General features: G+C 39.6%; 1 protein-coding gene across 1 annotated transcript in view; it reads right to left on the minus strand.

Moving 5' to 3' along the window:
* Positions 1–12,645, minus strand: part of COG3 (component of oligomeric golgi complex 3) — a 62,756-nt gene that overhangs the window by 22,349 nt on the left and 27,762 nt on the right. Inside the window, exons 15-20 of the mRNA XM_019523813.1 lie at positions 11,844–11,949; positions 9,248–9,372; positions 8,002–8,091; positions 5,890–6,010; positions 2,337–2,425; positions 2,096–2,230 (exon numbers count right to left, since the gene is read on the minus strand). Of these exons, the coding sequence (XP_019379358.1) occupies positions 2,096–2,230; positions 2,337–2,425; positions 5,890–6,010; positions 8,002–8,091; positions 9,248–9,372; positions 11,844–11,949 (666 nt within the window). The remainder of the gene's footprint in view (positions 1–2,095; positions 2,231–2,336; positions 2,426–5,889; positions 6,011–8,001; positions 8,092–9,247; positions 9,373–11,843; positions 11,950–12,645) is intronic.

The following is a 12,645-nucleotide window of genomic DNA, read 5'->3' on the forward strand; positions in this document are numbered from 1 at the left end:
ATGGACAGGTTTACTATTACACATGTAGCTTATGAAAAGCAATGTTTAAAAAAAAACCAAACCTCTGTGGACATGAGGCCTATCCCTCAACACTGTACATCAGCAAAAAAGAGATGCTATTTAATACAGACTACTTCTACTTGCCAAGACTAAACACACTCATTCTTTCATGAAAAAGGGCAATGTGCTATGTTTTTAATGGGAGAGCGTAACTTATATTGCTGCTCTAAGTAAAGGCATTATGTTTTATTCCCAGATATCTCTGCTGTTCTAATTTTGGTTCTTGTTCATAACCTGATTTTTGTCACTGTAACTCTGTTCTTACTTAACACTTCCAATATGATCTTCATGAAAAAATTTTACACAGGAAAACACCTTATGTTGATAGAAGGTTGCAAAGTAAGTTAATCAAACATTATAACATCAAGTGAAAAAATAGCATGCAGCCATTTTATTCGGTATGATACATTCTTTAATATGTACAGGAGCAGAGAATAAATGATGAACAGGTCAACTTAATTCTGGCATTTCCTAGCTCTTTAGTATAGGGGTGTCCTTGAAGAGACCCAGCATAGGTGGTGGTGTAGGCATTAATGCAGCCCTTGCCTGTGCCCCTACCAGACAAGCCCCCAGCAGGGCTCCATATGTTGGAATTCAGTGGTGGAGCTCACCCCTGTTGATCCCACCCACCGATTTCTGGTCCCTCTAGGAGCTCCACAGGCTAGTTAAAACAGTTCCATGGACTGCATCTTTGACACCCCACCTTGATAGCTGCCTTTGCAATCTGACCATTATTTTACTGCAGTTGTGTGTCTTATTTTTTATGTTTCTGAAAGAAAAAGCAAACTGAATAAAAAGGAACTCTATCTTACGGCAACTTATTGCTTCCCATGTGGGTCAGCAGCAGAGTTGGACCCTTCAGGTCCACTTGAGCTCTGCTATGTGCATTAATGGAGTATGTGACAGCAAAACCAAGATGTCAGCAGGTAAGCACCATGACAGAGCAGAAGACTACAAATTTGCCAGCTTGCTTTACACATTCTTGCTGACAAGATAAGTGGCAAGACTCAAGAATTCCAGGTCCCTGTGCTTCAAGAGGCATTGACACCAGCCCTAGACCAGCAAGCAAAGTCTGACTCTGCCCCATACAAGTCCCAGTCTTGTCTATTTCTCCCTGGCCCTCCCATGCTAAGAGAAGCCACTGAAAGGTTCTGCTCAGCCAGCATGACTGGGGAAACACAGCCAGGACAGACAGAACTGGTGCCAAATGTAAATGCCTGGTTCTAAGATACATCTAGTAGACACACGAGACTTGCAGCTTTTCAATAACTGAACAAGATCTGAGCAGTATTTCACAAAACAGCAAGAGGTCCATCTCGAAGCCTTGGGCTATACCCTTGATAAATGTCATACCTAGGGTGACCATAGGAAAAACCAGGACATCCAGGAGCCTGCCTCCCACCCCCAAGTCAGTGGCACTGCTGCTGACAGTGGGAGAGGCCAAAGGGGAGGGATGAGGGCAAAGACCAGCAGGGAGATGGAGCTGCATGGTGCACCATGCTGCTCCAACTCCTCCCAGACTGTGCCCCGTGTCCCTGTGATCCTGGACACTCATTTTAATTTTCACTGACCAGCTGGAACTAGCCTTCAAAATCCAGGGCTGTCCCAGGCAAACCAGGACGTATGGTTACCTAGCCATAGCCCTAATTCAAGGCAGCAAAGCACTAGTTTCCCAGCAAAAACAGTGGAAGGATACTTTTTAAACTGGACAAACACTTATTTTTCCTTAAGCTCATTCTGTGACACAGCTGAACAATTTTTGCTGGAATTTATAAAAAGGCAGTCTGAGGCAGGTAACTGGCAGGGTATATTTGAGCCCAAAAGGTAAAAGTTCGGCAAAGTTACAAGCCACTGAAAACCGTTTTAAATGGCAATTGCAGGTAACTTTCATTAAAGCAGGTAAAGTAAATGCAGGTAACTTTAGTATCAGCTCTACCTGCAATAAAGTTAGCATTAAACAAATGTCAATACTGTTTAATCTAGCTGGTTAAGGAAAAATATCCCTGTTAACAATGAATCTGGAGCATCTTTATACCTTTGTCATGAACTCCTCCAGCTGCTCTATGAACTGCTTAGTTTGCTGTTGAATAAACTGCTCACAAGCTGATTTCAGATGACGGTCCACATCTTTCTTAGAGTCAATATAATGCTCTCTGATTTCTGGAGTGCCCTTGAAGAGAAGACAACAATTCACTTCTCTTTATTTGCCCAGAAATCACCATGCATTTAAAAAATGATAAGATGCGTCCTACATGGAATTAAAGACTCTACATTACCTCCAGTAAGAACTGTATCAAGGCATTGTTGCTGTTTAGCCTAAAAAATCTTGGAACCGTCATAGGGTTCAGGATTTTAAATGCTGCATCTGTGAAGCAGAAAGTCACTCATGCTGTAAATGTGAGGGATTCAGCTACAGTAATTTAAACAGAAATATTTTATTATTTGATTATAAGTGAATAGCACAATCATTTCTACCATTTTTCATTAAAATCCATTGTACTGGCACTACATAAAACAAAGAAAGAAGCAGTCCTTTCCCCAAACAGTTTACAATCTACTATTTATTAATACCAACAGCACATGGTGCAGCACAAGAAAATTCCTGATCTAATGAAGGTACAGGCTAAATGAATACAGTACATAAGTGGTTCACAAATGTTTTGGATCAATGTACCACTGTCAACTCTCCAAGTTTCTCCTGGACCACCATGCTCCCTTATTAACAAGCTTTTAATTGAAAATACTACACAGGAAACGGCAAGTACCTAGTATGATCCACAAACTTACCAGAGCCTTGCAGACCAGTTTTGGAACCAATTATGTCAACCAAAGCACACTGGGACATACAGGGACCATTCTCGGAGCCAATTCTGAAAACCTTTTGCTTTGTGTGAGGTGTCTTCCTGCAGTCAAGTAGGATTATTCACACAAGCGGGGAGTCAGTCTCTCTAGTGAAAGCTTACAGAATTCACCCTATACAGCTTCCATATACCAGCAATGAATTCATTCGGTAATTCAAAACTGGCAGACACACGGCATTTTTCCTCCCTTTTTAATTAGAAAAAGGGGACAAAATGTCTATGTTGATACAGCTTCATGTTTTATGAGCTTTGTAGAAGCAAAAGAAAAGCAATAATGCCTAAACAGTAAAACATAGCGTGGAATTGAAACCACTTTCTAAAGCAGGCGAGACAAAGACAGTAAGGAGATGTCATCAATGTAGCCAAGTTTTTTTTTTTTTAAATGAACTAAAAGTAAGTTCAGGTACCGCCTCTGGCACCAACATCCTCTAGTTAGTTTTCTGTTATAGATCTCCATTTTCCTTTTATTCTCAAAAATATTTCTCTCCATCTTGTTACTGCATAAGACACCTCCACAGACAGGAGAACCCAACTACAGCAGAACTGGCTACATTCAAGCGTTGTCAAATGTACAGAGTAAACAAACAGAGAACTGCTTTCTCTTTATTCTTTCAGTTATAATAATCTCATAGTGTTGTAACACTTAGGTATAGAGGTGCATTGATACATCAGTCTGATATCGGATCGGCACCAATAGAAAGAAAGTTAACATTATTGGTAAATCAGCTTTATTTGGCCAGTGTAGCCAACAATGTCACCGATAAATGCTGCATGTATGCACGGAGCTGCAACATGCACTACACGGTCAGGAATGCAGCCCAACAGCTAAAAGAGTAGCATCCAGCCGGTAAGTCTGTGGGGGGCAAGGCACATGGAGGTGCAGATCGAGGCCCCCACAGTAAGGGAGGGAGTGGGGCATGGGCAGGTGCCGCCCAGCCAGGATGTTGAATACAAGCCTGCAGCTGGGAGCCACAGGTATCTCATCTAGGGAAGAGGGGGAGGGCAGCTCCCTGCCACTGTGCACACCCCCATGGGAGGCATGGAGGGCATGCACCCCTCTGGATTTGTGTGCAGGGCAGAGGTGGGCTGGGGCCAGGGGCTGTGTCAGCCTCTTCCCAGCAGGGGGGCTGGGCCGGGGCTGCACTTGGGGCAGGCAGCAGTGACACTGGGAGGGGTGGCTATGGGGTGGACTAGAGCCACCCCAAAATTTACCACAGCCACCCCACCAGGCACCACAGCCACCTGCCCTGCCCCTGCCCACTCCAAGCACAGCCCCCCGCCAGGAAGAGGCCAACACAGCCCCTGGCCCTGAGCCTGCAATGGGAAGACCACCTTCACCCCACAGAGAAAGCCAGGGGGGCACAAGCACCCCATGCCTCCTCTGGGGATGCGTGCAGAGGCAGGGAGCTGCCTCCCTTCCCATGCCCCCCCAGATGAGCTGCCTGCAGCTCCTGGCCCTAGGGTTGCATTCACTGCCCTCGCTGGGCAGCACCTGCCCCTGCCCCACTACCCCATCACCATGAGGGGCCTCGATCTGACTTCCCCCCACACCCCTTCGACACCCCTCCCAGACTCAGTAGCCAGCCACTGCTCTCCAAGCTGTGGGGCTGCAATCCCATAAAAATCGGCAACTGGATAAGTATTGGCCAATATAGCTGGTTAGTACTCGGCCACCAATATCGGCCAAAAAAACCTGTTTACTGGTGCACCCCTACTTAGGTACATTTTCACACATCAGCATGGTTTTTAAGCTGGTCACGTCCCTTTAATTTCATCTTTAAAGCCACATAGTGCTATGCAGATGTCATTCAATAAAAACTCCATAAATTTTTTTTTTTTTTTTTTATATATATATTTCTCATAGCATGATTTACTGCATATATGCTCTACATTACATTAAAAGGATGAGAGTTTATAATACAATAAGGAACAAACAGGCATTTCTATATAGTTTTCCAGTTTAAAGGTGCAGTATAAAGACATTCTTTCAGTTACTTACCACCTTTAGGAGGTACTGGCTGGCACAAAAATTTATTCTTTTTAAAGAAGATACAGAACAAACTTGCATGTCAGCCAGGACAAAAACACCAAAAGGATATATTTACCCTTTAACCTCCAGCCAACTAGAAACTACTTAACAAGAGGGAGGTTTCATTGATGTTCAAGTGCAATAGGAAAAATTGTTAGTTATAACTTTCAGCAGCTTCAGAGATAAACAGCATAACAGGGCAGGAAAGAAAAAGGAATTTTACTTTTTTTCCCCCTTCACCTGACAAATTCTGTAATGGAAAAAGTAAAAACTGATGTATTTCAGACTTCTTTTCCTTCTGCTTCTGAAGAGTACTCAGCCTTCAATTCTTCCCTTTTTGTAAGATTTTTTTCCCCCCTGTGTTTCATAAAGCAGTCATAGAAAAATCACAACCACTGCCTCTGCCCTGTATTTTCCCTACTAACTAGAAGCATGACAGCTTCATGAAACTACACAATCAGATCAACAAGATGTTGACTAACTTTGCAAGAAGGAATGATTTTTAAGTTCCACAGAAAAAGCCTGGGGAGATTTTATTCTGTATTAGGCAAGTAAGATGTATATTTAGCAGATTGGTTTTAATGATACTAGAAACAAGAGCAAGCTCTAAAGAATACAGCAAAGTAGAAAGACATTTCAGTGCAGCATGAATATGAAGCTTACTATTTGGCAGTTACCTATTTTAAAGTCAAAATATCTGAACTGGAGAGGTCAATAGCCAAGGCACAACTCTAGCTCTTAGCTGAAAACAGAGTTTGTTAGCAGCAGCCTGAGCTACCATTCAGAGACAGAGTGTTTCAGAAAGGATTAGAACAAAGCAAGAAAATATAGCAGACATGCAAATGATTGCAGGTGAACATAAAATAAACCCAAAACCTTTGCTAGCACATCAGGGTAGGGCGAGCCCCCCCAGCTTTGTCAGCCAGCACTGTGCAATACCTCTAGTTTTCTTAAGGTCCAGGGAAATTTCCTTAATGGTGAATTCAGTGTGGAAAGGAGCAATTTGTTCACGAAGAATCAGAAGGTGTTTTATTAAGAAAAGTTGTCCATCAACCTGGGTCTATATTATAATAAGAAAAAACGAAAAAAACACTTGGGTCAAAATTTTAAAGAAAAAAATTATTAATAAAGCAGAAGTAGAAGTTTGTCCACCTATTTTAGTAAGTTACTATAACAGAATACAGTCCTCAGTTTACAACTTACAAACCATTCTTGCTTTACAGTAACAATAATTATAGCTCATGTTTGACAGTCATTTTTCAATAAGTCATTCTACAGAAAAACACCATGCGCACACTCCATAGAGCTTGGTCACAGACTTGTCACAACACGGTTCTCAGCACGTACATATATTCCCAACCTAATGTTTGCAGACTCCTCTCTCACAGAAACAAAGTATCATTTCTCTTTCATATTTTATTACATTTCAAAACGATTATGGTTGTGATATTTTTTTAAATTATCCAAAGAAAGGTATTAACACAAGTGCAGCAACAGCTCTACCATGGTACAGATGTGGCATTTGCTAGTCTGCCTTTTTTTTCTTATTATTAATTGTAAAGCTTAGTTAATTTTGAGGGAGTTAGACAAAGATGTGAAGGGTACAATGAGGCCAAGCTCACCACACTAATAATTTTTCCTTTCCTTCTTATGTTAGCTGTACATTCTACATTGCACGCATCTTCCCCCCCAACAATTTTGACATTCATGCCTTGTTGAGGTAAATGGAGCAGGATGCAATGTCACCCCCTTTGGTAGCTAGGAGAAAGTTTTCTACAAGATTATATATAAAGTAGCATTTCCCTTCACACTGTAAAGATGGCTTCTTGGTAACAAACAAAAACCTTATATTTAAAAAAAAAACAAAAAAAAACAATTCATGAATAAAACTGGTGAAGAAAAAAGTATAAGATTAGTATTTTTTAATTTTAACCAAAAATATCACTAGTGCAGAAATTAGCTTAAAAAGAAAAGTATGGCTTTCCCTAACAGTACTCATATAAGAGTTTAATGCAACACAAATTAAGGCCAACATGGCTTAGATCCAAGTCCTACAAAAGCAACTACTTGAATAACATTCAGCGCAGGATTGAGTTCTCTAGGGTACATTAGGCAAAGGCTGATTTATTACATAGTTACTGTACTGCTATTCTTTAAGTTTAGCAATTGAAACAAGTTACGTATAAAAGAATCATCATAGAAACCTAAAGAAAAATGTTTTCCATATAACTGTGTTCTCCTCAAATCATTATCATAAGAGGCTCTACTGCACAATTGTCCTTCTAAAAGGACAACCGCTAGAAAATAAGCATATTACAATATAATACGTTACAAATATAAAACACCAAAACCTGAAGTTTTTTCTAAAGACTAAATCCTTTTATCACTTTTATAATCTATCACGGTTAGTGTATTAAACAAGAGTGCAAAATATGACTGTAAACATTTTCCTTCTTTGTTGTCCTGAGCTAGAATAATGCCATAATACCCGTGTTCAAAAGTTTACAATGGAAGATTAACAGCTATTTTCAGTGAAACCCTTTCTAAATTTCATTAAATCATTTTTGTATGGAGTTCATAACACACTGTCAATACCTTTTTAAGCTTGTACAATCTATAGAAGTATTGGATAATTGCAATATCTGCAAATACTTGCATTTACTGGCCTTATCAAATCTCCTCCCCAGGAGAACTTACAAATCCAGTAAAAGTTGTACAACATAAACAAAATACTAGGTGCAGAGATGTTCATTAGGGTCCTGCTATACGGTATTGTTTGTTTGAATTCATATAATTTACAGTAGCCTATACTGGTTATCTCTACAATTTTTGCATTTCAGCTAGGTTTGCATGCATGTCATTATCTTTGCTTTACAAAACCTTATCACAATGGAACGCTAACAATTCCCACAGCATTCTGGGATCAGACAATGCATTGTAATGGAGATTTCAACACGATTCTGAACAACTGTTTGAAGACCTTCATTATGTATGAAAAAAATCTACCTAATGAACACTGATACACTTTGGAAAGATATTATTTTGCCTGACCTTGTTTTTGGTAATTGAATCTGCAGCTCCCAACAATGAATGAATGCAGGCAGATAAGGCCTCCTGTGATAATCCTTGAAACACTGCCCTCTGGAGGGAATTAAACGAGAAAGAAAAAAAAAAAAAAAAAAAAAAAAAAAAAAACCAATCAGTAGATTTCTTACAAAGCTTAAAGAGTCACTCTGTGCACATTCCTACCCTTGTTCAGGCCATATGGAAAGGCTTCCCTGATTGTCCCAAAATATACCACTAATAACACTTAAACTGCTTATATATAGTTGATAAAGTGAAATACTGTGGAGGGTGAAGGGTATTTACTATAAAACCCTCATTCAGTCTGCTATACTTTCAAATGAAAAAGTTTCAGACTAGTCGTAACAACACTTTTTCACTTGCAGCATAGGAAAGATCCTAATAATTAAGCATCAGACTGTCAAAACACTCTAAGGCGACCCCTGGTTTGCACTTGCCCACTTCATTATACCTTGTTTCTTAACATACAATGTCCCTTATTTTCGGATCTTGTAAAAAAAAAAAAAAGATATACTGCCCTTTCCTTTTTTTCTAACAAAGGACTCCAACCAAAAACAATTATGGCAAATACCTTTTTATTGAAACTGCCATCAAAAGGTTAACTACTTAAACTGTTTCCAGTTTGTCTTTTATTGCCTCCAATATCAGCTTCACAAATTACATTTTTCAAACCAGGATATCAATTTATTCCTTTTTTCTGAGAGTCATGGGCAAAAAGCGAAAAGCACTATAGAGGACAAATACCTGTGTTCACAGGATTTCTCAAAGATTTATCAACCCTGAAGATTGTCAGGTGATGTAAATACAAATTTGGATGCTTTGGCCATAGGATGTCAGTAAAAAAAGATCAACACCAATAAAATCCTAGCATTTTCCATTTATACCCAAAATACGATTGTTTGGGGGTCTTCTACATACTTTGGGGGTCTTCTACTGCTTATATACATTAAATACTTTGCAGTTAGGGCTGCCAGACTCTGGAATGGACTCCCAAGTGAGGTGGTACTCTCTCCTACCTTGGGCGCCTTCAAGAGGAGGCTGGACAGATATTTGGCTAGGGTGATATGACTTTGGCACCCGTTCCTGCCCAGGGCAGGGGGTTGGACCTGATGATCTGTTTAGGTCCATTCCAACCCCAAGCACTATGATACTATGATATATTTTATTTAAAATGTGTCAGTAAGTTTCAAGGAAAGGAGAAGTTTGTGCATACATCTATACATCTGTACAGCTTGGAGAGACACACTAGAGTCCTTCGGACTGTGGGATACCACATGCCATGCAGATCTGCTGGTGAAATAGTGGTCTGCGGTCTGGGATTAAGAGATTCAGCTGAACCTATTTAAAAGCAGAACACACATTAAAAAAGTTATGACTATCCTTCTCTAGCGAACTTTACAAAATGCTGGACCACGTGCCCCACCCACCCTCAATACTGTTTCGCATTTTACTCTTGCAAAATTCATTTTCATGTCCTGAAGAGAAACCCTGACCCATGTTATACAAGAACACTCAGAGCATTGGGCTGAATAGGGCTTGAATTCAGATTCATGTTGGATAGTCAAATTGGTAAACATACTCCAAAACAGGGATCAGCAATCTACAACTCGCAGACCAGATCTGTTCCATGGACACTCGATTCAGCCTATGCCATGCTGGGTGCATTCCTCTGTCACCTGCCACCAATCCACTTCTGTTAGCAATGGGGCGGGTGGGGATGGTGGCATTCAGTGGTGCAAGTAAGCAGATACTGATAAAGGTGGCATGAGAACTAGAGAGCAGCCTTCGGCACAGAGCAGGGAGGGCTGGGGAGCTGTGGAAGGAATCAGTGGCAGCTGGGTCACAAGCAGTGGCCTGCCATTCATAGGTTGGTTGCCAACACTTCATCTGAAGCACATATTTAAGGAGATGGGGAAAGAGTATTTCTCTTGAAAGCACAGAAAAAAAATCTATGCTACCATCAAAAAGAAAATAATTTAAATTGAAGTATGGTAAAGACTCCCGTCTCAAGTTTTCCTCTCTTAAATCTGCTACCACACTTGCTTCTTTGATTTTGAAGCCAGCAGGTGACCCATCACAGAACAAATATTCTGGCTTCACTTGGAGTTAATCAGCTAATCCCCCACTCCTGGCCAATTTAATGTGTACTATCACCTATCCAAAGAAGGTTTTTCTCTAGTACTATTATTCAAGGTACTGGTCTGATAGGCGTTTCTCTTGTAAAATATTAGCAACTTGGCTGCCAAAAGGATGAGAGACACAGATGCTGAAAGGGGTTATATGGGAGAATGAATTGGGGGGGGGGGGGGGGATAGAAACGGTGCACATGCCCATGAGACTCCAACACAGACCTTCTGAGGGAGAGAAGAAAAGGAAGCAAATCCAGTAAGTGCCTCACAGAAGACAAACGCATTTATTTTCCCCCTAGTTCCTGGGACAACATTTGTCAAGGTGCCAATTAAAAGTTAAATCTATTGGCACCTATTTAAAAAAATAAAATCAAAAGAAGTCGCATAAATCAATCATAGGATGAAGTGATTGGCTTTCTGGGGATTCTTTAAAATAATCTATTAACTCAGCATGTGTAAGTTATATCCATTATTAGAATTAACAGCTGTTTGTTGGTGTCTATATTTGCAGCTGAAACATTGAGTCTTATTTGCAGGCTTTGTATGTCAACAGTGGATAATAATATGGTAGTCAGTTAGAAGAAGAGCACAGGCAACTGAAAAAGAGCTAAAAAGATACTAGCAACTTGTAATAAGACAGACAGAAAAATGCACTCAAATATTCCAGACACATGGGAATGCATGAACAGAACTGATATAAGCAACTTCATGGAATCAGTTCCCTGTTCACAGTTTATAAAAACATGGATCCCAGACCGAGGTATTAAAATTCAAAGACCACAGCATGAATTACTTTAGCAGCTAGGAGCTTAGCTGTTACAATCAGTTAATAAGAAACACTATAAAAGGATGCAAATCACTGTTAGTACCTGTTTTTCCCCCCATCTGAAACGCATTCCTGAACAACAAATTTCAAGTGTTCATTTAACAGGAAAGCCAGAATCATATTAAATTACTCTCGACTTGGTTAGAACAGCTAACAAACCCACCATTCATAAGCAGGGCATTGATAGAGGTAGGAATATTTTACAAAAGAAAACATGTGAGCTTATGTTTTAAAATGTTCGTGCAAAAACAGCAGTGTCAAGCAGTTTGACAACAAGAGTAATACTTCACAGAACAAAGAGCATCTGTGGCACAGACCTGCCACACTTACAGAGGTTATGGTATTAAGTTACTGCAAATTTTAAAGAGACTAAGTACATATGGATGGAACAAACATCCTCCCCCCCTTACACAGTGTAATTTGATGCAGCTGTATTTAACGTAACTGTTTCATCTTTTCACTCCTTTGCCACAAGAAGTAAAACTAAACTGCAGTAATTTATCACATTTCACTCAGGGATAAACTATGGTATTTTAGCTTCACTTACTGTGGAAAGAGCAGACAGATGAAACAGCAGCACTGGCTCAGCTGACTTAGGCTTCCAAGTAGGAAGGCATTCTTCCATTTTAAAACATTTTCACTGTTCATCTGTCCTAAGTTAAATAAGGATCTTGAGCCAAAGTTATCTTATTACCAGCTCCTCTCAATAGTCTCCTTGAATAATGCCTCAAATGAGCCTTAAGAAAATAAGGTTATTTGAGGCAAATGCAATTATTATCAGTATTAGTTCCAGTTAATGATCTCTTTACAAACGTAAGTTAGTTTGACAATATAATATATAGTCCCAGGCATACCAGATTTAATTAGATTGGAGGACTCTGGATCTTCTAGCCGAACATCTGAAAATGAAGCTTCAGAGGTCAACTTCTTCTGTTCATCTTTTAAACTCTGTGCAATTTGCTGAAAGGAAAGATGTACCACATAATATTTATATTCAAAAGAAAACCAGGAACACCAAACACTTCTATAAAAGTGTCATTATGATATTATATGTTTACAATGTATATATGTTATTAATTTGTAACAGAAGTTGTGCTCACCCTGCTAGTAGTTCAGGACAATTTCATAAAAACAAAAATGTAGCTACTGGTAATGGAGTAACAAAGCAATACTTAAGTGATTTTGGATACAAAAGTATTATATAGTTCTGCTTAAAGTACAGTTCTTAAAAAAAAACCCAGTACCCTCTAAAAATGGTACCAAGGGACTCCAAAGTGTGTTTCTTTCTATTCCTCTACCAAACTTATTCCGCTTCAATTTAACAAGATTTTAAATTATTATTATTATTATTATTATTATTATTGATCGCCACACACACAAACTCCATCACTGTCACGTAAGAGTCAAGCTGAATTTGTTCCTTCTCATGCATCCCCACTAATCAAGGTTCTGCAGGCTATTTCAGATCCTTCATAGCATTAGTGCAACTCTTGTCTTTAAATTATGAGTTCAGTGACCCCTGGTTTGATCCTAGTGCCATTAAAGGTTCTTCACAAATGAAAATGATTGCATCTTCAGTAAGTAATGAAGCAGTGCAGGAATTGGATCTTCCCCTTTTATCGGAGATTTCACAATATTTTTCTATCCCAAAAAGGA

This window comes from Gavialis gangeticus, unplaced genomic scaffold (genome assembly GCF_001723915.1).
Source record: "Gavialis gangeticus isolate Ggan-Ray unplaced genomic scaffold, GavGan_comp1, whole genome shotgun sequence".
Lineage (NCBI taxonomy): Eukaryota > Metazoa > Chordata > Crocodylia > Gavialidae > Gavialis > Gavialis gangeticus.